The sequence below is a fragment of the Podarcis liolepis genome (assembly GCF_965112155.1).
Source record: "Podarcis liolepis genome assembly, chromosome: 12".
NCBI lineage: Eukaryota > Metazoa > Chordata > Lepidosauria > Squamata > Lacertidae > Podarcis > Podarcis liolepis.
The window spans coordinates 51,038,338-51,059,953 of record NC_139563.1 but is presented as its reverse complement, the minus strand read 5'-3'; the positions used below and the strand labels follow the sequence as shown (position 1 = coordinate 51,059,953).

The 21,616-nt window shown below is 44.9% G+C and overlaps 1 protein-coding gene across 2 annotated transcripts in view; it reads left to right on the top strand.

The window, feature by feature from the left end:
* Window positions 1-2,882: 2,882 nt before the first annotated feature.
* PDE1C (phosphodiesterase 1C) overlaps window positions 2,883-21,616 on the top strand; it is a 336,024-nt gene continuing 317,290 nt past the window's right edge. The window contains exon 1 of one of the 2 annotated variants that reach the window (XM_083468111.1): window positions 2,883-3,412. In XM_083468111.1, coding sequence (XP_083324237.1) covers window positions 3,091-3,412 — 322 coding nt within the window. In that variant the 5' untranslated portion in view covers window positions 2,883-3,090. The remainder of the gene's footprint in view (window positions 3,413-21,616) is intronic. The other variant, XR_014517662.1, reaches the window with a different exon arrangement.

The window sequence follows — 21,616 nt, the reverse complement described above, 5'->3', positions numbered from 1 at the left end:
TTGTTCACAGTCAATTCTGACTGATTGTCATATCTGGTAGTGTCCCCCAATGTCAGGTTGGCCAATGACTTGGTTGCAGTGGTGTTTCCTTCCCTCACAGCACATTGCACATCTCATTTATGGGAATTACCACGAGATGTTCATTCTGCAAACAGCTTTGTGCTTGTGGAAGGCTGTGACTTGGGAGTGTGTCAGTTGACTTGCAGAGATGATCATGGACGGAAGTGCATCTTCCTAGTAGGAGGCTAGACTCTTTTATTTGCAGAATAAGAGTTGGAAGATGTCCAAACAGAGGGTGGGATTGGGGTGAAGCAGGTGGAAAGGAACATTCTCTGGACCCCTCCTTCTCTGCACATACCAGGTGTACATATGCCTGTAACTTATTTGTGCATCTGATGAAATGGTGCACGAAAACATATGTTACAGTAAGCATGCTAGTCTTAAAAGTGCCACAAGACTTTGTGGTTGGGTTGCCCACGCTGGTCTTGAATGTGCATCAGTGTCTAAACTGCCTCCACTGAAAGGTGTTGTGTCAGAGGAAACATCTGTGGTGTTGGTCTAAAGTGGTAGTTTTGTGCAGGCAAGTCACTCGTTCATATCGGTGTGTTTGACATACATGCATGTTCAAATCCACTCTGTGGCAGAGACAAGAATGAAGAAACATCAGCAGATGAGCTGATGAGGGAGAGAGAGAGAGAGAGAGAGAGAGAGAGAGAGAGAGAGAGAGGAAAAGTAGGCGCATCTTTTAGTTGAGTCAGTGCTTGTTTAAATGTCAGCATACAAATATTGTTACTTGTTTTAGAGATTGCATTGCGGAATATTTTGCCAATCTCTTTGGTAACTTATTGGTCACTCTGTGTCACTATATGTAACTATTAAATACACTCATCAAAATAACAATTACAGTTTCCCTCTGTCCCTCCCCATAACAACGCCAGCTACATCCAGTTGTACCCTGAATTTTTCCTGGTTTTGCTTACTCTCAGTTCGCTTCAACCTGCAATTCATATCCCCTCAAACATGTAAACAAACCAGGTCATGAAAATGACTCAGAGGTTTGTTAGCCCCGTATGACAGATTGTATAAACAGGCCCTCCCACAGCTGCACACAAATGAATTGTGCGTGTGTGTCAGAATGGGATAAGATGGATGTAGATATAGATTTGTATTTTGCAGTAGCTTGCTCAAAGAAACAATTAATCAAAAGTGACTGCAAGACTGAAAATGAGCTACACGGACATTTATTTGAAACCTTAATATATCTACATCTCCATTAGGGCTCAGTCCCACAACCTGTTCTGTAGTACTAGATTCTCAGAAATTATAAAGAGTAGAACATATGCAGAATGTTTACCTCTTAGTTAGCAAATGACTCCAAGCAGCTCCCATACATGAGGATTGGAGAAAAGGCTTCCCAAGCAGAGGGTATGAGGCTCACATACTTATACGAAAAGCAAATGGCTGAGTTCAGTTCAGCCATGAATACCAGGCCCTCTGAGGACCATAGTAACCTGGGCCACTTCTGGCTTCTGCCAAAAGTAAACAAAAAATATAAAATGACAACACAAAAAACCAAAATAAGGCAGGAAACATGAGTGAGTGGTTTGATCTGAGAGGGCTTGTTCACCTCAGTCTAAACTTGTGCCATCAGAACCAATATATATATCATTAATATTATGGCTATTTTAAATTAGTTAATTTGACAGGGAGCAACAAAGCAAGTCTTTTACTAAATCACACCTCTCATTTGCAGCTCCAAACTGAGTGTGTGTGCATGCCACAGTTTGGTCCAATGCAGATAAAAAAAAAGTTGTGAAACTTACCAAGTGCCAACAATAAATGACAAGAGTCTAAATTTGAGGCCCTATTTGAGTTTGATGCACTGGTGGAGGAAGAGAAGTGCTGGGGTAGCGCACCACCCCTGGCAGCGCGATCCAGGTGGGGTGCCATCGCGGCTGCCCCCTGCCTGCGCTGGGTGCCATACCCCCACAGATGGCATGCCACACCCCCAGGATGCGCGCCACGCCCCTGGGATGCACGCCAGCCCTGCCCCCGCCTACTCTCCGCCCCGCAGTGCCAGAGCATGAAGCTCCGCAGCTGGCTTGATGCCCTGGTCCAAATGACTCTTCCGCCAACACTTGAAAGAGCAAGGGAGAAGAAGCATGCAGAGGAAGCAAAAAAGTAGACCTGCAGCTTCAAATGGGAAAAAGCAAATCAGCTTGTTAGGATTTGCAATAGGAGCCAACTCCTAGGAGCCAAGGTCCCTTCATCTCTCCCCATAAAATATTTGAGGGGGCCAGCCCCCCAGTTGATGGGCATTGCCATTCAAATACTGTGTGTGCCACATCATGTGATCAATTATGACGGGTGGGACTTATCTGCCGACCCCCCAATATTTTATTCAAGTTGTCACCCCTGCACATCACAGCAAGCAGTTACAAAGTCCTATCGACTTCGTGAGAAGATTAGACACAGACTATGTCTCGACAAATATTATGACATTTGGAAAGCTTTTGTATCTAAAAAGTAGGTTATAAATAAATGTATTAGAATAGTAATTTCATTCATATACCTTTGTATTAGACTGGTGTGTACAGAATTATAGTGTTTTTATGCACCGTTTGTTTTTCATTTTTAAAAAACCCTTTTAGCTGAAAAGTTTTCAATAAAATATCGAAATAATAATAAAACGGAGCCAGGCTAGGTTTTCTTCTTTTTTAAAAAAAGAAAAATAGTTTTCAGATTCTGACTGCAACCCATTCTTCTGCCGAGCAAGCCAAGTTGGAACAACTTTATCCACAGGCTCAGCAAGGAGCGCCTCTCAGGGCCGAGGGGGCGGCCCTTTGCGCGCTGGCACCACCAGTGGGACGTCCAAAAGCGTGTGGGGTGGCGGGTAGCAGCTTGCCTGTTTCCGCGCACTCGCGCGCAAGGCAGAGCTTGGCGCCCGAAGCTGTCCGGAAGAACCCGGGAGTTGCGTTTGCCGAGCGAGGCGCGGAGGCAAAGGCGGAGCGAGCGCGGACGGGGCGCCTGCCTACCTACCTACCTGGCCTTGGCCGCGGACCCGGGCGCTCAGTTCCTCCCCGCTGAGCCATGGGCTCCATCGCCTCCGCGCTGACGCGCTCGCGCAACGCCGTGGTCCAGGTGCGCTCGGAGCCGTCGGGGGCTCCGCCGGCAGCCGGCAGCAAGCCGCGCGCGTCCCGGAGCAAAGGGGCGAGCAAGGCGGCCACAGCAGCCGCGCCTGCCCGCCGCCCGCCGCCAGCCCCGGGCGCCTGGGAAGGGAGCGACCGGCCGGGCCAGGCGGAGCACAAGGAAGCCCGCCAGGAGCTGTCCGTGGTGCTGAAGCGCCCCGAAGAGGAACAGGGACCGGCCGGGCTTGCCTTGCCCCTCAATCCCCGCCGCTGCCGGAGCGCCTGTGAGTGTTAGACGATTGTGCCTCGCTCCTACTCTCTCTCTCTCTCTCTCTCTCTCTCTCTCTCTCTCTCTCTCTCTCTCTGTGTGTGTGTCTGTCTGTCTGTCTGTCTCTCTGTGTGTGCGTCTTGCTTTTCTCTTCCCTCTCATCTTTTTGCGCGTCTCTCTGCTACCCTCGCGCTTCAATCGGAGCCACTCCACGGACCTCCCCGCTCAGGACTTTTGAATCTGCTCGGCTTTCTGAGCCGGGCAAAACTTGCTTGGAAGTTTAGTTGAGAGAGACAGCGGCAACTGAGGTGACTGGCTAGAAACCACTTCAGGCAGGGGAAAGCGCAGCCCTCTCCAACGCTGTGACATGGCAAGCGGTGCCGCCTGAAATCCCCTCCCCCTGTATCAAAGGATAGTTGCATTTTTTTAAAAAAAATGTTTAACATCTGGTTATTCAAGCAGCTCAGAGTGGCACTGTAGCCTCTCAACAGCTCTGCGGAGCTAAGTTATAGTTTCAAGGTCCGCTCGCTGCCGAAAGGAGGTTTGTATCTGGGTTTGCTGCCCAGCGCTCCGTGGTGTGGTTGTATCCGATGGGTGTCCTTTTGCACGCACTAAAGTGATATATATTTGTTTCTGCAGAGCAGAAAATGTGCAGACTATATCTGGCACAGGCGAGACAGCAGAGGAAGTGCAGACAGGAGTAAACAATAGGAGGAAACGCGTGCAATAAGCCTTCGTTACAGTAGGGCTTGGATGTTGATTCAACAGTTTTGGCCGTCAGCAGCCTCAGAGCATACCTTCTAGCAGTTTGCAAGCTGAGGCATGAGGATAGGTGACAGTGAAGCTCTGACCTACAGCATGATCTGTATTCCAGGAAGGCCTTCCAATAAAAGACTGTGCCCCTTCACTCCCCCAGTCAGAGAATTCATAAGTATACTGTCCCTCGCATTTCAAATACTCGTTCATTTTTTAAATGCTTGATTTAATTTTTGGTACCTCTCCTGTCCCCATCCCAACCATGGTTGGGTGAAGACAGGATGGTAAGAGACCATGGTTACGTTATGCTGTGTATAAATGAATGATGCTTGAGCTGTTAGCAAATGACTGCCGTGTGTTTAGGGAAACAATAATTTAAGGGGTGGGAGGAGGGAAAGGGTGGGCTTTTAAAAGCAAAAGGCCTGGCAAGGGCAGAATACAGTTAAGAGTGTACATTGATATGGCAAACAATTAAAGAGTCATGTGATTTTGAAAAAGCCCCGCCTTTTTAAAAAAATGTGCTGCAACTTTTTTCAACCACGGTGGAAGCTAAGAATCCTTTTGCATTGTAAGAGCAACAGATTCATCACGGCATAAGCTTTTGCAGACTAGAGTTTGCTCCATTAGGTGGATGAAGTGTTATCCTCGCTTGACAGGCTGCATATGTGTGAGGGGGGGGGGGAGAGAGAGAGAGAGAGAGAGAGAGAGAGAGAGAGAGAGAGAGAGAGAGAGAAGTCAGAGGGAAATGAACATGAACGCTTGGTGAATGCTGGTCTCACATCCAGGTAACCCAGTACAAAGAATTAATTGCAAGTAGCTGAGCTGGTCCATTTGGTTGACCACTGTATGATACAAGATAGTGGATTAGATAGGCTTTGTATTGATCTTATCTATTTTGTCAACTTTTATGAAAGCAGATAATGCAACATAGGAATGTGCAAGACTTTGAATGAATTAATATTGTTGTAATTACAATAGATATATTTTACTTGTTTCCTTGTATTTCTTTTTTTTATATACATTTTTGTTAGTTTTTTAACATATCGTTTCCAACAACCATTTAACATACATTCCTATCTTTTACAATATTTTAGACTTCCGTCAACTACCTCTGAAGATTTTACATTCTTTATCACTTAATCTGCATTTCTTAATTTCTCTATTACTTTTAATTGTTCTTAACTGATAATTCTCTTCATAGTCTTCCTTGAAATATTTCACACAGTCCTCCTTACAAAACTTCCTGCAGTCCTACTAGCGTAATGTGTTTATTACAATTGCTTTTCAAATAGTTCAAATATTTACTCCAGTCCTCTAAGAATCTCTTGTCCCGCAGGTTTTGAATCCTTCTTGTCAGTTTGTCTAATTCTGCATAGTCCATTAATTTCATTTGCCACTCTTCTTTCGTCAGTAATTCTTCTTGTTTCCATTTTTGTGCCAATAATATTCTTGCTGCCGTTGTGGCATATAAAAACAATTTACAATTCTGTCTATTAATATCCTCCCCTACAATACCAAGTAAAAATGCCTCTGGTTTTTTAATAAATGTATATTTCAATATCTTTTTCATCTCATTATATATACCGGTAATTTCCCAGAAGATTTTACTTTCTTACATTCCCACCTTGTATTTCTATCCCAGGGGTCAGCAAACTTTTTCAGCAGGGGGTTGGTCCACTGTCCCTCAGATCTTGTGGGGGGGCCGGACTATATTTTGAAAAAAAAAAAAGATGCAAGAGCACCATGAGCCCCAGTGGCTGCTTACCTGTGTCTTGCGAGGGGCGGGGCTGGCGGCAGCAGCAGTGGAGGGACGATGAGTGGCGCATGAAAGGGCTCAAGAGAGGGTTTGCTTTAAATGGCCGTCGCTCGAGCGCTGCTGCTGCTGGCACCAACAAAGCCCAGCCCGCTTCCTCCTCTAGGCAGGGCAGGGAGAAGCCAGGAGGATGAAGGGAGGAGGCGCCGCCACCACCACCGTGTGAGGGAGAGGGAAAGAATGTGTGCGCTGGTGATCCACGCAGTGATTTCCGGACCGTCCACGGGCCAGATCCAGAAGGCAAATAGGCCTGATCTGGCCTGCGGGCCTTAGTTTGTCTACCCATGTTCTATCCCATTCTTCCTCCCAATGGGAGCACAGTAATGAGCTCCACACTAGTTTACGTCAAGGTTAGCAGTTTTTTCCCCCAATGAATCCGGGGACACAATAAATAAATAAATAAATAAATAAATAAATAAATAGATAGATAGATAGATACTACACGTTCGGGACATTGATGCTGCAGCGATGGCGGTGTCAGAGGGGCAGCCACCACCTTGACCTCAACCGCCATGTTTCCCCTTCTTCCAAGGCTTCTATCTCCTTTCTCCATGAGCCTGGGCAGCCCCTGAGTTGTTGGTTCCTTGGTGGTGGTGGTGGTGAAGCGGTGCGCTGTGGGTCAGGCATGGAAGGCAAAGAAGGAGGGCTAGAGCGGCAGCAGCAGCGAGGCTTGGGCAGTGCGATGCCTCCTTTCCCATCAGAGCAGTCCCAATCCCATTCTTACTTCCGTGCAAGCAGGAGGGGCGGGGATCCATCAGCTGGGAAGGGAGGCTTCCCGTTGCCTAACTGAGAGATCCCTGCTCCCTCCTGCTTGCACGCAAGCTCTGATAGACAGCGTGAAGCCTCCCTTCACAGCTGAGAGTTCCCTGCACTGCTCCTGCTTGCATGCAAGTAGGAGTTTTGTGTCTGCTCCGATAGGCAGCATGAAGCCTCCCTTCACAGCTTAGTTGCTGGGGTCAGGGAAGGTGGAGGCAGCCCGGAAGCTGCATCTTTGAGCCCCTGCCCCACCATCGTATGGGGACTTCCGAGCAGCTCCTGAAGCCAGCCAGAGCCAACTGCTCCAGGCTGCTGAGACTGCCATTGCTGCATTTCCCGGGGACATTAGATGAAATCCGGGGACATTCCAGGGATGGAATTTGTCCGGGCACTTAATCGCAATTCCGGGGACTGTCCCCGGGAAATGGGGACATCTGGTAACCCTAGTTTATGTGGTCTCTTAGCACTACCAATTGATAGAGATGCACTTGGGAAGAGAAACAATATGACAGATCCCGTGAAGGCAAGCTGACAGCAGCTCAAAAGCCACTGGAGCTGTAAGCATGATCTTTGCACCCCTTCTCTTTAAATTTTTCTTTTTCTTAATTGCTGCTCCCTTCTCTTGGCTTCAGCAACATGGGGGGTCCCATAGCTCAATGGTAGATTGCAAGCTTTGTATTCAAAATGCATCAGGTTTCGCCACTGTTGTTTATAGTGGTCCTGGAAACCTTATTAAATGCAATAAGACAAAATAAGCAAATTAAAGGGGTAACATTAGGCGCAAATGAGTACAAAGTCAAAGCTTACGCAGATGATGTGGTCCTGACTGTGGAAGAACCTATAGAAAGTACAAAGGAGATTTTGGATGAGATGGAAAAATTCGGAAATATAGCAGGATTCAAATTGAATAAGAGAAAGACCAAAATGATTGTTAAAAATCTGGATCAAGATAAGATTGAATTATTACAGCAACGAACAGAGATTGAGGCAGTTAGAAAGGTTAAATACTTGGGAATTTGGCTCTCTGGTAAGAACATTGACCTATACCAAAACAACTACACCCCAGTTTGGAATGGAATAAAAAAAGATTTGGAGGTCTGGGCCAGAATGAAACTATCATTCTGGGGAAGAATATCAATGGTCAAAATGATGGTGCTCCCTAAGTTGTTATTTTTATTTCAAACTATACCCATAATAAAAGGTACAAAAGACTTTAAAGAATGGCAAAAGGTGATCTCAAGATATGTCTGGGAAGGGAAGAAGCCCAGAATCAAATTTAAGTTACTAACAGACATAAAAGAAAGAGGTGGCTTCGCCCTACCAGACATGAGATTGTATTATGAGGCAGCATGTCTGTGCTGGTTAAAAGAATGGGTAAAGTTAGAAAATAAAGAACTATTAGATTTGGAAGGGTTTAATAACAAATTTGGGTGGCACGTGTACCTATGGTGCGATAAAAAGAGGGGGCACAAGGGGTTTGGTAATCATATCTTTAGAGGTTCATTAATAGAGGTCTGGGACAGATATAAAAACATACTGGAACCAAAAATTCCTCATTGGCTATCCCCGTTGGAGATAATGTGTGTAAAGAAAATTAATATGAGAGAAAAGTGGGGAAAGTATGAAGAGATGGTTACCAATGAAGGAGGGAAGTGGAAAGTAAAACCATATGACCAGGTCAAAGTGTTTACATATGACTGGCTGCACTACTTTCAGATAAATGAAATGTTTAAAAAAGAGGTGAAGGAAAGGGTTTATGAGGAAAAAGAATCTAGATACCAAAAAGATATAATAAACAATGAATATAAAAATCTGTCAAAAATGTATAAAATACTGTTGGAGTGGAATACGAAGGATGAGGAAGTGAAATCGGTGATGGTTCAGTGGGCAAGGGACTTTGGATACAATGTCCAATTGGAGGACTGGGAAAGGTTGTGGAAGGTGAACATAAAATTTACGGCATGTACGCTATTGAAAGAAAATATGATGAAAATGCTTTACAGGTGGTACATGACACCAGTAAAATTGGCAAAGATGTACAAGGTAGACAATAAATGCTGGAAATGTAAACAGAAAGAAGGGACATTCTACCATCAGTGGTGGGAATGCAAAAAAAGTTAAAAGCTTTTGGGAAGAGATCTATAATGAAATGAAAAAGATGTTAAGATACACCTTTGTTAAAAGACCAGAAGCCTTTTTATTAGGTATTGTAGGAAAGGATATTGGAAGAAAGGACTGCAAACTTTTCCAGTACGCGGTAATGGCTGCCAGAATCGTGTTGGCTCAGAAGTGGAAGCAGGAGGAAACTCCAACGGTAGAAGAGTGGAGAGTAAAATTGACAGAATATGCAGAATTGGACAAATTAACAGGGAAAATCAGATATACTAAAGATCAAAAGTTTATTCAGGACTGGGGGAAATTTGTGGGTTATCTGGAAAATAACTGTGCTGTAAATACAACGCTAGTGGGGTTTAAAGAGGCACTGTAAAGAATCAATAAGTATTGTCTATTAGAAATAATGAAGGAAGGGAGGAACAAATGGCAATATGAAAGAATGGAATGTGTACTAAAGATATAACTACGAATGATTGTCAGTAACGTTGAAGGAAGTCTAAAATGGATAAGATTTGTTGTAATATGGATAAAATGTATAACCAGTTGGAAATCAATAAAATTTTAAAATGCAAAACAAAAAAACAAAAAAAAATGCATCAGGTTTGATCCACATTGTGTTGTTGTTGTTTAGTCGTTTTGTCATGTCCGACTCTTCGTGACCCCATGGACCAGAGCACGCCAGGCACATCTGTCTTCCACTGCCTCCCGCAGTTTGGTCAAACTCATGCTGGTAGCTTCGAGAACACTGTCCCACCATCTCGTCCTCTGTCGTCCCCTTCTCCTTGTGCCCTCCATCTTTCCCAGCATCAGGGTCTTTTCAGGGAATCTTCTCTTCTCATGAGTGGCCAAAGTATTGGAGCCTCAGCTTCAGGATCTGTCCTTCCAGTGAGCACTCAGGGCTGATTTCCTTAAGAATGGAGAGGTTTGATCTTCTTGCAGTCCATGGGACTCTCAAGAGTCTCCTCCAGCACCATAATTCAAAAGCATATCTCCTGCTAAAAACCATACAGGTAGCAGAGCAAGGAAAGACCATTGGAGAGCAAGAGCCACTCAATCTAGCCCAGGAGTCTGCAACCTTTAAGACAAAAAGAGCCACTTGGACCTGTTTCCGAAGAAAAAAGAACTGGGAGCCGCAAAACCATTGCGACATTTAAAACAAATATAACACCGCATATATTGTTTCTTACCTTAATGCTATATATACAGGATCATAATGCACGCCCCGTCCCCATGCAACGTCACAGCCAGTACAGAGCCCGCCACAGTGGGGAGTGTTGGGGTGCACAATGCGCCTCCTCCCCTCGCTAGTATCCACCCCGGAGCCGCGGCAAAGGTGTAAAAGAGCCACATGTGGCTCCGGAGCCACGGGTTGCAGACCCCTGATCTAGCCAATGCCTGGGTAGATAGACCAACAGTCTGACTCATACAGGGTGTGATATAAAATAATCATCTTGGCAATGAATGCTTTCCTGTCAATTCTCTGCTGATGACGTGTATCCAGCTCACCATTATTATTTTGCACACATTTATTAGAATGCATCCTCATGATAATGCAATAAGCTGAATGAATAGAGAAAATGGCAAAAGTTGCACACCACCAGTGCAAAGTTTTCCAGTTCACTAACTAGCAGCTCATCAAAGCCCATTCCACTTATCACAAAGGAAATGCATAATTAGACTAAAATTATTTTAAGACATCAAGAGATGTATACTTCTAAATTGGCCTCTTGAGGGTTTATTTATGGGTGAGGACATGCAGAGCTCATGGAATATACTCATCACTGGCAAGGTGAGCAGGCTGCAAACATGGAATGCTAGATCTGAACCATTTGAACCTAGGGACGTGAGTGGTGCTGTGGTCTAAACCACTGAGCCTCTTCGGCTTGCCGATCAGAAGGTTGGCAGTTTGAATCTGGGTGATGGGATGAGCTCCTGTTGCTCCGTCCCAGCTCCTGCTAACCTAGCAGTTTGAAAGCATACAAGTGCAAGTAGATAAATAGGTACCACTGCAGCGGGGAAGGTAAACGGTGTTTTCGTGCACACTGGCACTTACCGCAGTGTCCTATTGCACCAACAGTGGTTTAGTCATGCTGGCCACATGAGCCGGGAAGCTGTCTGTGGACAAACACCAGCTCCCTCGGCCTGAAAGTGAGATGAGCGCAGCAACCCCAGAGTCGCCTTTGACTGGACTTAACTGTCCAGGGGTCCTTTTCTCCCTCTGGGTCTTCTTCTTCATATTTTCCCATCGCAAGCCCAGGCTCTTTTTGTATAACTCCAGATACATTTGATTTTGCACTTACAAGGAGAAAGGGATTCATTTTTAGAGCACTGCTGTGCTAATAGGCAGGACACCATAGGGAGCTGTGTCCCTCATATTGTCCAGTTGCTTAAAAAAACCAAATAATTATGTCTGAGATATTGGGAGCTTGAAAAAAACCTTTCAAACTGATCAGCTAATGAGGGTAAAAGTGCACTTGTAATTGAACAACATGGGATTTATAAAGGAAATGCTGTTTTGACAATGGCAAACATGTTTTATTTAGTTGCTGAGGAAGAGAGGGAGGGAGGGAGTTGAAAACTTTGTTCTTAAAACCACATGCATCAATCCATTGAGGGAGGTTCATTTGCCACTCCTCCGTTCCCAAATGACTAGCAAGTTCTATTTAGACAAATAAAATTTGTATGTTTACATGGTTTGCTAGATGCTAGCCATGCACAAAAGTCAAGCCGCAGTTAAGTATGCCTTGTTCAGCTTTCACCAGCACAGACTCGTCCTTCACCAGATACTTCTTATGAAGCTCATGCCACAATGTATTCTTGCACACCACCTCCAATCTCTGCCAAACAGCAGCAAGATTCCAGGGGGTTCCAGGCAAACAACCAGGGTTGTGTATTTGTTGGAAAATCAAGGCACAGCGGAGCCTGCGGTGTCTTAGAATTATGGTTTATTCACACACATTTACACCTGAAGCCTTCTGTGGAGGGGGAGGGTCAGAACATTACACCCCATTAGTGTCCCTCATTGCTCCCTTCACAGCTTCAACATGCTTGGGTCCAAACCAGCAACCAGTCATGGCCCCATGTCTCTTGGTAAAGTCTCTTCCAGCCAGCGCCACATGTCAAATTTGTTCCCAGAACACCTTGCCCAAAACCTCTGTGTAAAAGGACAACTTTTCTTTCCTTGTAACATCACACCTACGTTTCTGGGGCAACCTCCCCCTTGGTTACTGGTCGGGTCTTTTGTCTTGTAGATGGATTGACGGTGGGTTTATAGCAAGGCCATCATCTCCCTCTGTCCGGCCTTAAAACAAGCTCAGCATACTTTAATTATCAAAGCTCTGATTAAACCCCAGAACATGCAATCCTTGTTTTACACAGGGGTTCCGTTCTGGACACCCCCCCCCCCAATTAGCAGAGTGCTTATAAGTCTACCATGCTCCTACCCTGCCTCTCTTCATGATGTCTTTTGGGGCTACTTCTGGGTTTGGCGCTGTGCACATGTGCGCAATCATACATCGTTTGGATGTGCTTAAATCAGTCGTGGCTTGTACACAAGAATCTAGAGGAAGATATCTGGCACCCAGGGATAACTCTGTCAAATGACTCTTGGCTGTTTCAACTGTTGAAAAGGACTCCATCATACATTGCTTAGCAAACCAAATAGGAGATTACAGCTATGTCAATAAGAAAAATTGGATGCAGTTAACTGGGAAGGAGGGACGCGGGTGGCGCTGTGGGTTAAACCACAGAGCCTAGGGCTTGCTGATCAGAAGGTCGGCGGTTCAAATCCCCATGATGGGGTGAGCTCCCATTGCATGCCCCTGCTCCTGCCAATCTAGCAGTTCGAAAGGACGAAGTGCAAGTAGATAAATGGGTACCGCTATGACGGGAAGGTAAACGGAGTTTCTGTGCGCTGCTCTGGTTTGCCATGCTGGCCCCATGACCTGGAAGCTGTACGCTGGCTCCCTCGGCCTGTAAAGTGAGATGAGCACCGCAACCCCAGAGTCGGTCACGACTGGACCTAATGGTCAGGGGTCCCTTTACCTTTACTAACTGGGAAGGAAGTTTTGAGATAACTGTAATCAATGCATTTGGACACATCTCTGTGATAGGGCAGGGCAACCATCAGGCATCTGCTTCCTTGAATTCAGTTAACTGCTGGGCTGCTGCAAGGCCGAGGCTACTTTTAAGGCCACTTTGCACACAGTCCTGTTTCTTACAGCTTAGTGGAATGGCATTAGTAGGAAGTAGCTATGGCAATGTAGTTCTCTAGCCTACTTCCTAGCAACAGCATGAGAGCTGCTTCTCTGTGGCAGCTTCCCTCTCTTACCATTCTGGTTCTTCATAGTTGTCCCCGTGCAAGTCCAGTAATGTAGGAATGGAGGATCCACATGGGAGGGTTGTGACCACAGGGGAAGAACGTAGGCTACCATCAGGGACCAGTTCAGAGATGGGCCAGTGCTGTGCAACCATGGTTCACCCCATGGAATCCCTCCTCCTCTGAATGGAGATGGCATGGGAAGCAAACCTGAGAGTGTGACTCCTGGGCTGTGTGAGTCACAGGGCACGAATGTTCACAGTGAGGAATTAACTCTTTATTTTCACAACTATGCTTACAAGTTAGGAAGAGGCATGTCCACCAGTCCTATGACTTTCAGCAGGTGCCACAACAGAGAAGCCCCGCCCCTGACCTCGGCTTATCTATCTTCCCCACCCAAGTTGCATGAAAGCAAATGAAGACTTTGCCTGCATGTCATCTTCTGCTCCTCCTGCTCCAATTCTCTTCTGATCCTGGGAGACAGTGGAGCAGGAGAGGTGGGGGCAAGGGGAGGAGGTGTTCAGTCCCCGTATGGGGCAGCTGCATAATCCTGCATTTTAGCGGGTTCTAGATGATCCTTAGGGTCTCTGCTAACTCAACAGTTCTATGATTCTTTGTGTGTCTGCTCCATATCCAAGAGCAAAGAAGCCATAAAATACCTTCTTCAGAGCATAGTACTACTTAAAGAGCAGTCCAGTGAGACATCGTACTGCTTCTATAGACTTTAGGGATGCAGGTGGTGCTGTGGTCTAAACCACTGAGCCTCTTGGGCTTGCTGATTGGAAGGTTGGCAGTTCGAATCCCTGCGATGGAGCAAGCTCCCGTTGCTCGGTCCCAGCTCCTGCCAACCTAGCAGTTCAAAAGCACGCCAGGGCAAGTAGATAAATAGATACTACTGTGGCGTAAAGGTAAATGGCGTTTCCATGCACTTTGGTTTACGTCACGGTGTTCCATTGTACCAGAAGTGGTTTAGTCATGCTGGCCACATGACATGGAAAGCTGTCTCTGGACAAACACCAGCTCCCTTGGCCTGAAGTGAGATGAGTGCTACAACCCCATAGTCACCTTTGACTGGACTTAACCATCCAGGGGTCCTTTACCTTTAGACTTTATCTGGAAAGCAGCTGCAATGGTTGTTGCTGTATTTTAATGATGACAAGTTTATTGACAATTGCAATTAAATGTAGGAATTCATTTTGGGGCATAAAGGATTGAACAGCTTTTCCCCTGCTAGCATAATAGAGTAATAATAATGTGCATGAGTGCACATGTCTTTTTTTGCCGAAGAACTCATCAAACATTTTAAAAGATGGTTCTTTGTTTTGCAAATGCACACAAGATTCAAGTTTTTCAAAGCAAGCTTCCATGCTCTGGCCAAGGCATGCTCACATATTTCTATTTCATGCTCTTTGGCTTTGTGAAACAGAGTTGGTTAGTTGCACAGCAGGCTGCGGCCTTAACTTTAATAGCCCCGCACAGAGATCAAATGGAGTGTGGTAGTGCACAGATGGGTACGAAAGCATAAAAGACTGTAGGCTGCATTTACAAATGTAGGAATGTGAATGTCATGCCACGATCTCTCAGGAAACAAACCAAGGCAACTGAGACAAAAACTAATCAAGGGGAAAATCTCCAGGGGGTGAGCGTACAAAAAGGAAGAAAAGAAAATGTAAGATTTAAACACACACCCTGTGCTAAAAGAGAGAGAGAGCTGGAAATGTAAACACTATTTAAGAAGGGGAAAATCCATTCTTTGCCAGATTTCCAAAATCCCAAGCAGTCAGAATGAGATTGAAAAAGAATTTTATCCCCCAGCTTGGCCCAAGCTGCGTGATAAAAACAAACAAAAACCAGCCACAACTCTGTCCTGAGAATATATTGCATATTTATGCAAAGTTGCCTTTTAAATATTGTTTTGGTATGCTTGAGTCTGAAGATGTTGCAGCTGTGGCAGAATTCCCTTTGTGATTTTGTGGGTGGATGGGAAGGGGCGATTAACAGAAGGAAGAAAGAAACAGAGTAGTTGAGGGAGGTGTGCATATTGGTAGGACAAAATGGGATTCTCCATGCCTTTTTCAAAAAGGAAAAAGAGCTGCATGGGCCTCTGATCTGCAGCTGCTTTGATTTTAAAATAGGCACGGGGAGAACCCCAAACATGTGATTCAAAGCTGTATTTAAAGTAATGTCTGGTGACTTGAGGTCAAGCAAGATGCAGAAGAATTGAAGCTCTTGATGTGGTCCAGTTCCGCACTGCCTTGTATATTTCTGGGGCCCGTTTGCTTGTCACAGCCTCACCATAAGAGTCACTTTTCTGTAGCTTCATTCCATAAATTGGCTGGAACTTTTAAAGTCACCATAGCCATTTGGGCAGGGGCAATAGATCTTCAATGTGAGATTGAGAGCCTGATCCCAGCTGGGTGATGTTTTCATGTTACAGATAAAGACTTCAGGCTGTTGACTCTGCCTACATGGTTGTGGGTCTTTAAACATCTATCCCATGGCACAACCAGGTAGCATTTGAAAGCTGCCTGACATAAGCCTGCCTCCGCAGTCCTCAACCAGGAAAGCCAGCAGCTTACTAAGAAAATACAATGCTAAAAGTGTCACCTGCAGCAATTCTGTGGTAGATCTTTGATCCAAATAAAATTCTCTAGGTGTAAAAAGTGCTAAAGATTAATAGCCTGAAGCATCCAGATGATCTGGAAATTATTGGGGGTTTTTGGGGGGATGCCGGAGGCTGGTCTTGGAAATAGCATGGGTCTCTGGGCATAGACTGCATGTACTCTGGTGCAATATGGGCTGGTGAACGTGTTGGACTCCAATTTCCATCCCCCCTAGCCAGCATGCCTAATGGTCAGGGGTGAAGTTAATGTAGTCTCAGCAACATCTAGAACAGGGTGGCCCAATCTGTGGCCCGTGGGCCACATGTAGCCTACAAGGCCTTTTTTGGCAGCCCTTGGCAACATTCAAGAAAAAAACATCTTAAAGTCTTAAAAGAGTATTTTTTTTCTGTCATGCGTTGTTCACAAAAGTGCATAACCTGTTTGTGTATTAAATCTGTTTAAACATTATATTTATTAAATCTATTAATTGTGTATGTAATTAGATCTATTGATTGTGTATATTTAATAATATTGAAGACATTGTGAGCACTTTAAATTACAACATGGAGTTTAATTCAGTGTAGGGTCTGCAGGCTCTGTGTTGAAGTATTCTTGTGGCCTAGTCGGTATGAAAAGTTTGACCTCCTTGATCTAGAAGGCACAACATTGACCACTTCTGCATTGGGTTTTAGTGTCAGGAGTTCAGCCTGCACTCGAGTAGGACCTTGGCAGAGACACATACCCGAATGGCATGTTCTCTCCCTCCTGGTCGATTGTTCGGGAGCTTCAAAAGCTTTCTTCGGCCCAAACATCACAGCAACCGATGCCAACCGACAACAGCACACTTAGGGATCCACAGAGTTTGCGCAGTTGCGTAACAGACCTCAGCAACTCAGCATTTTGGCTAATCTACTTTATTTACATATAAACACACATGGAGCATTGCAACATGGCTCGCTCTCTCTAGCATCAGACAGCAAAGAGAAAAAGAACAAAGGACAATAGTCCCACTTCGCGGAACACAGTAACACAAACATCCTGTCTCCGTCACTTCCCACTCTGTGGAGTCAAAACATATACCGTCATGTGATAGACAACAATCCCATGACTGCAATCACGGAGCAGGAATTCTAACATTTAGGGGGATTTCCCATTTTCATAGTGTTTAATAGTGTGAAAAGCTGGTACAACTGCTTTCACTTGCAACAACCACTGCATTATTAACACCTTTGAAACATGTTTTGATGGCTGTGTAGAACCCTATTCAAATGGGAACATGGTAACTAGAGGTGATAACAGGGTTGGTACAGTACATGGTTGTGGGAAAGATGATGCTGAGCAGAGCACAAGGAAAGCCCATTCACACCATGTCCTGCATCCCTGTTGCTGGGCAACAAAAGGTTACTAGTAGCTCTTAATACTTGCACAGTACAGTTGACTACCAAGGGTATAATTACACAAGCATCCAACTGTGATTTTGAGAAATGACTCAAAATTATTGTTCCCGGCTACAATTATGTGTTCATTCTACCCCATTTGGTCTCGAAGAGAACCTGATAGTTATTATTAAGTGAAACTGTTAATAGGCAGAGCAAGTCAAAAGCTCAGCTGCAGCTGCTCTGGAGTTGTCAATACGGCAACTGCTAACTTCACCCCCCACTGCTATACTTCCCAGGGCTCTAGCTCCTTATTCACGGATATTTGCGTGGTTACCTAGAGCTGTATAAATGCGTCATATAAGCACGAATACAGGGAGGAGTGGAGAGTCATGCCTGCGGGCCTCACCCTGCCTGCTGTGCCTTCAGCTTATGCATGTGAGCTTTGTACAGCATCCAGCTGCACCCATGTTGTCTCTGTCAACACAGTTCAGAGAACACCCCAAAGGCAGGGTCCCCCCATCCATGTGAGCAGAGCAGACATTAGACCAAACGTGCAGAAGTTGGTCTATGTGGTTAGCAGGCATGTTTTTGCTGAGAATGCTTCTGGGCCCAAGCGCCAGGTCCATTTGTTATTTATTTTATGGAATAAATCAGAGTTGGGGAACCTTTGACCTTCAAGGTACAGCTGGACTCTGACTCCCATCAACCCTGGCCAGCAGGTGTAGTGGTGAAGGATGATGGGAACTGTAGTCCAACAAATATCTGGAGGGTCAGGGGTTCCCCATCCCTGTAATGATAATAATAAAAATTGCCTATGTAAAATAGTTTACATACATGACTGAAAACATACTAAAATTACATGAATGCAATTTTAAAATCCCTCATGATAAAGCCCTCCCTCATTTGAGCATTACAGAGGATTCAAAGACCCCCATCTTACTTTTGTGCAGTTGGTTCCTCCTGCCTAGAACCTGACATTTCCCCCTATTTAAATACATTTTGTTAGTTTGGGCCCAGTTCTCTAATCTGTTAAGGTCATTTTGAATCTCAATTTTGCCTTCTGCGGCATTAACCACCCCACCCAGTTTGGTGTCATCTGCAAATTTGAGGAGCGTCCCCCTAATTCCTTCATCCAAGTCATTTATAAAGACGTTGAACAACAATGGGCCCAGGACAGAACCCTGCAGCACCCCACTTGTCACTTTTTTCCAGGATGACGAGGTACCGTTAGTCAGCACTCTTTGGTTTGATCAGTCAACCAGCTACAAATCCACCTAACAGTTACCTCATCCGGACCACATTTTACCATTATTATGGGGGACTTTGTCAAAAGTCTTACTGAAATCAAGATACGCTATGTCCACAGCATTCCCCTGATCCACCAAGCTTATAACTCTACCAAGAAATGAGATTTATCTGGCTTGACTTGGCTTTGAGAAATCACAGCATCTTAGTAATGCTGGGTCTTAGTAATCACAGCATCCTTTTCTAAGTGCTGACAGAGCAACTGTTTAAGTATCTGTTCTAGGGCGTTTCTTGGTATTGACATCAAGCTGACCAGCTGGCAGTTGCCTGCGTCTTCTCCCCCCCCCCCCTTGAAGATGGGGACAGCATTTGCTCACCTCCAGTCTGTAGGGGTCTCACCTGTTCTCCAAGAATAGACAGAGGTTGTGAGCTTACATCCACAAGGTCCTTTCGTACCTTTGGGTGCAGCTCATCAGGCCCTGGAGATTTGAATTCATTTAAAGTAGCTAGGTGTTCCCATACCACCTTTTTTGCTATCTTGGGCTGCAGCTCCCTCCTTGCATTGTTTATTCTGTTATCATCAGATTATTCTGTTATCATCAGATTGGGTACTGCTTTCTTTTTGGTGATGGCAGAGGCAAAGTAGGAGTAGAGCAATTCCACCTTCTCTCTGTCACCCAATAGCATTTCTCCATCTTCTCCCTTCAAGGGACCTACTATTTACTTGCTCTTCCACTTGCTTTGAACATATCCAAAGAAACTTTTATTATTATCTTAAACTTCTCTTGCAAGCCTGAGCTCATTCTGAGCTTTGGCCCACCTGACTTTCTCCCTGCAACTCTTGGTTATTCCTGTATTTTATCCCTTTGTGATTTCTCCTTTCTTCCATCCCTTATACATGCCCTGCTTTCATCTCAGCAGTGCTTTTTTTAAAGGGGGTACGCAGTACTGGCACTTCTCTTTTTTGTTGTTAAAAAGTGTGGCACTTACTGTAACAACTTCATGGTGAGTACTGGCACCTATTTTTCTAGGAAAAGAGCATCACATCTTAGCTGATCTGTAAGATCTTTATGGAGCCACACCAGTTTCTTTAGGTGCCTCCCACTTTTCTTTATTGTTGGAGGTTTTTTTTGCCTTTGTGCCAACAATATTTCACCTTTAAGAAACTCCCACCCATCTTTGGCTCCCTTCTCTTTGAGTATTTCTGACCATGGGGCTTCACCCAACAGTCACTTAAGCTTTTTGAAATCAGTCTTCTTAAAGTCCAGAGTGCATGTCCAATTACATTCAGCTTTCGCTTGCTTGTTTCTAATGATACCCAAGAGGACACGATCACTTCTTCCCAAGGTTCCCTGGACTTTCACTTCATTCGTCAGTTCCTCCCTGTTGGTAAGAACCAGGTCCAAGAGAGATGACCCCCTTGTTGCGTCTTCCACCTTCTGGGAAATGAAATTGTCAGTGAGGCAATTGAGGGATTTGTTGAACCTTACATTCTTGGCAGAGTTTGAGTTCCAACAGATATTGGGGTAGTTGAAGTCTTCCATGACCACTGTATCTGTCCTCTTTGAATGTTTGGCAATCTAGGAAGGCATCACTCAAGTCTTCAGTCTGGCTTGGAGGTCTACAGAAGATACCCACAGCATGGCCACAGTTGTTTCCTTTCCTACATATTACCCATATATTCTCAGTCTGCCCTCCACACTCCTCCCTAATTCTCCTCCTTCTCCCACTTTGTTTGATCTATTTCTTTTGAATAGGTTATACCCCTCAGTTTCTACATTTCACTCATGAGTCTCATCCCTCCAGGTTTCAGTAATGCCTATTAGGTCATATTTTCCATCCTGTATGAAGAGCTCAATTTTGTATTGCTGGTTCCCTATACTCTGTGCATTAGTATAGAGACAATTATAGCTTGCATTAATATAGAGACTGCTAGAGACAACCATGGCTTTTCCTAAATTAGTTGCCTGATTTATACATTGTCTTTTAGATGACAATTGCCCTTACAAAGTGGTGTAAAAGGTTTTATAAAAATGCAGTAATAATAAGAATAATAAAATATGATTAAATAATAATTTTAAATTAAAACCATAATAAGCACCCTTGAAAGAGAGCAGTAGCAATTTATACATCAAAAGCATTTCATAAAAAGAAAACCGCAGTAAAAATGGTTAAAGATGGAGACCACTCATATTTCCTGGGGGCAAGAATTCCATAACTGCAGGGCCACTGCTGAAAAGACCCAATTCCTGTATGTTACGATATTGAAGCAATGCAGCCGCGAGCTACTGCTAGCTTGAAAGCAAAACATAATGGGAATGTTGGGACTGTTCCGTGGGAAACAGAGGGACAGTCAATTCACAGTGCAGAGGGCACCGGAATTAGCTCAGAGTGTAATATGAGCTGTACAGGAAGTACAGTAGGTGTTTTTTTCTCTCGGCTGTTGGAGTTTGAAGAGAACAGTCATGTTTTCTGTAACGCTGCAAGGACAGAAATAAAGGCATGTAAATACGTTTCTGTCTATCTCTTTCCCCTGCCTGGGGAGGGGGGGCAGGAAAGAGTGGCGTGTTCTTCTCACGCTGAGAAGGATCGCCTAACGCGACCTCTGCCTGGATCTTGCCGGGAAAGCAGACAGGGAGGTCAACAGGAGACCAAGCCGGGTGCCTGGGAGAGATGCCAGTTTCTCCTGATAAAGGTTTGATTTCCGACATCCCTGGTATCCTTTAATCTAATGTCTCTTATAGAAGGGCCAGAGAGCAGGGCTTTAACAGAGAATGGTAAACCCAGGCTTGTACAGGAGCAGATAACATAGTTTAGATAACATGACCCTAAACTATTTAGGACTTTAAAGACCCAAAGCAGCGCTTCAAACCAAGCCTGGAACCAGGCAGCTGGTGTAACCGGTAGAAAATGGTGCAATATGTTCTGAATACATGATCCCTTGCAGCATCCTTGCTGCCATAGTCTGTCCCAGATGAGGTTTAGGAACCATTTTTAAAGCGGCTCCACGTAGAGCAGATTACAGAAATTCTGCAGATGTATCTATGAAACCCTGTACAGTGGTACCTCTGGTTAAGAACTTTATTCGTTCTGGAGGTCCGTTCTTAACCTGAAAGTGTTCTTAACCTGAAGCACCACTTTAGCTAATGGGGCTTCCCACTGTTGCCATGCCGCCGGAGCACAATTTCTGTTCTCATCCTGAAACAAAGTTCTTAACCCGAGGTAATATTTCTGG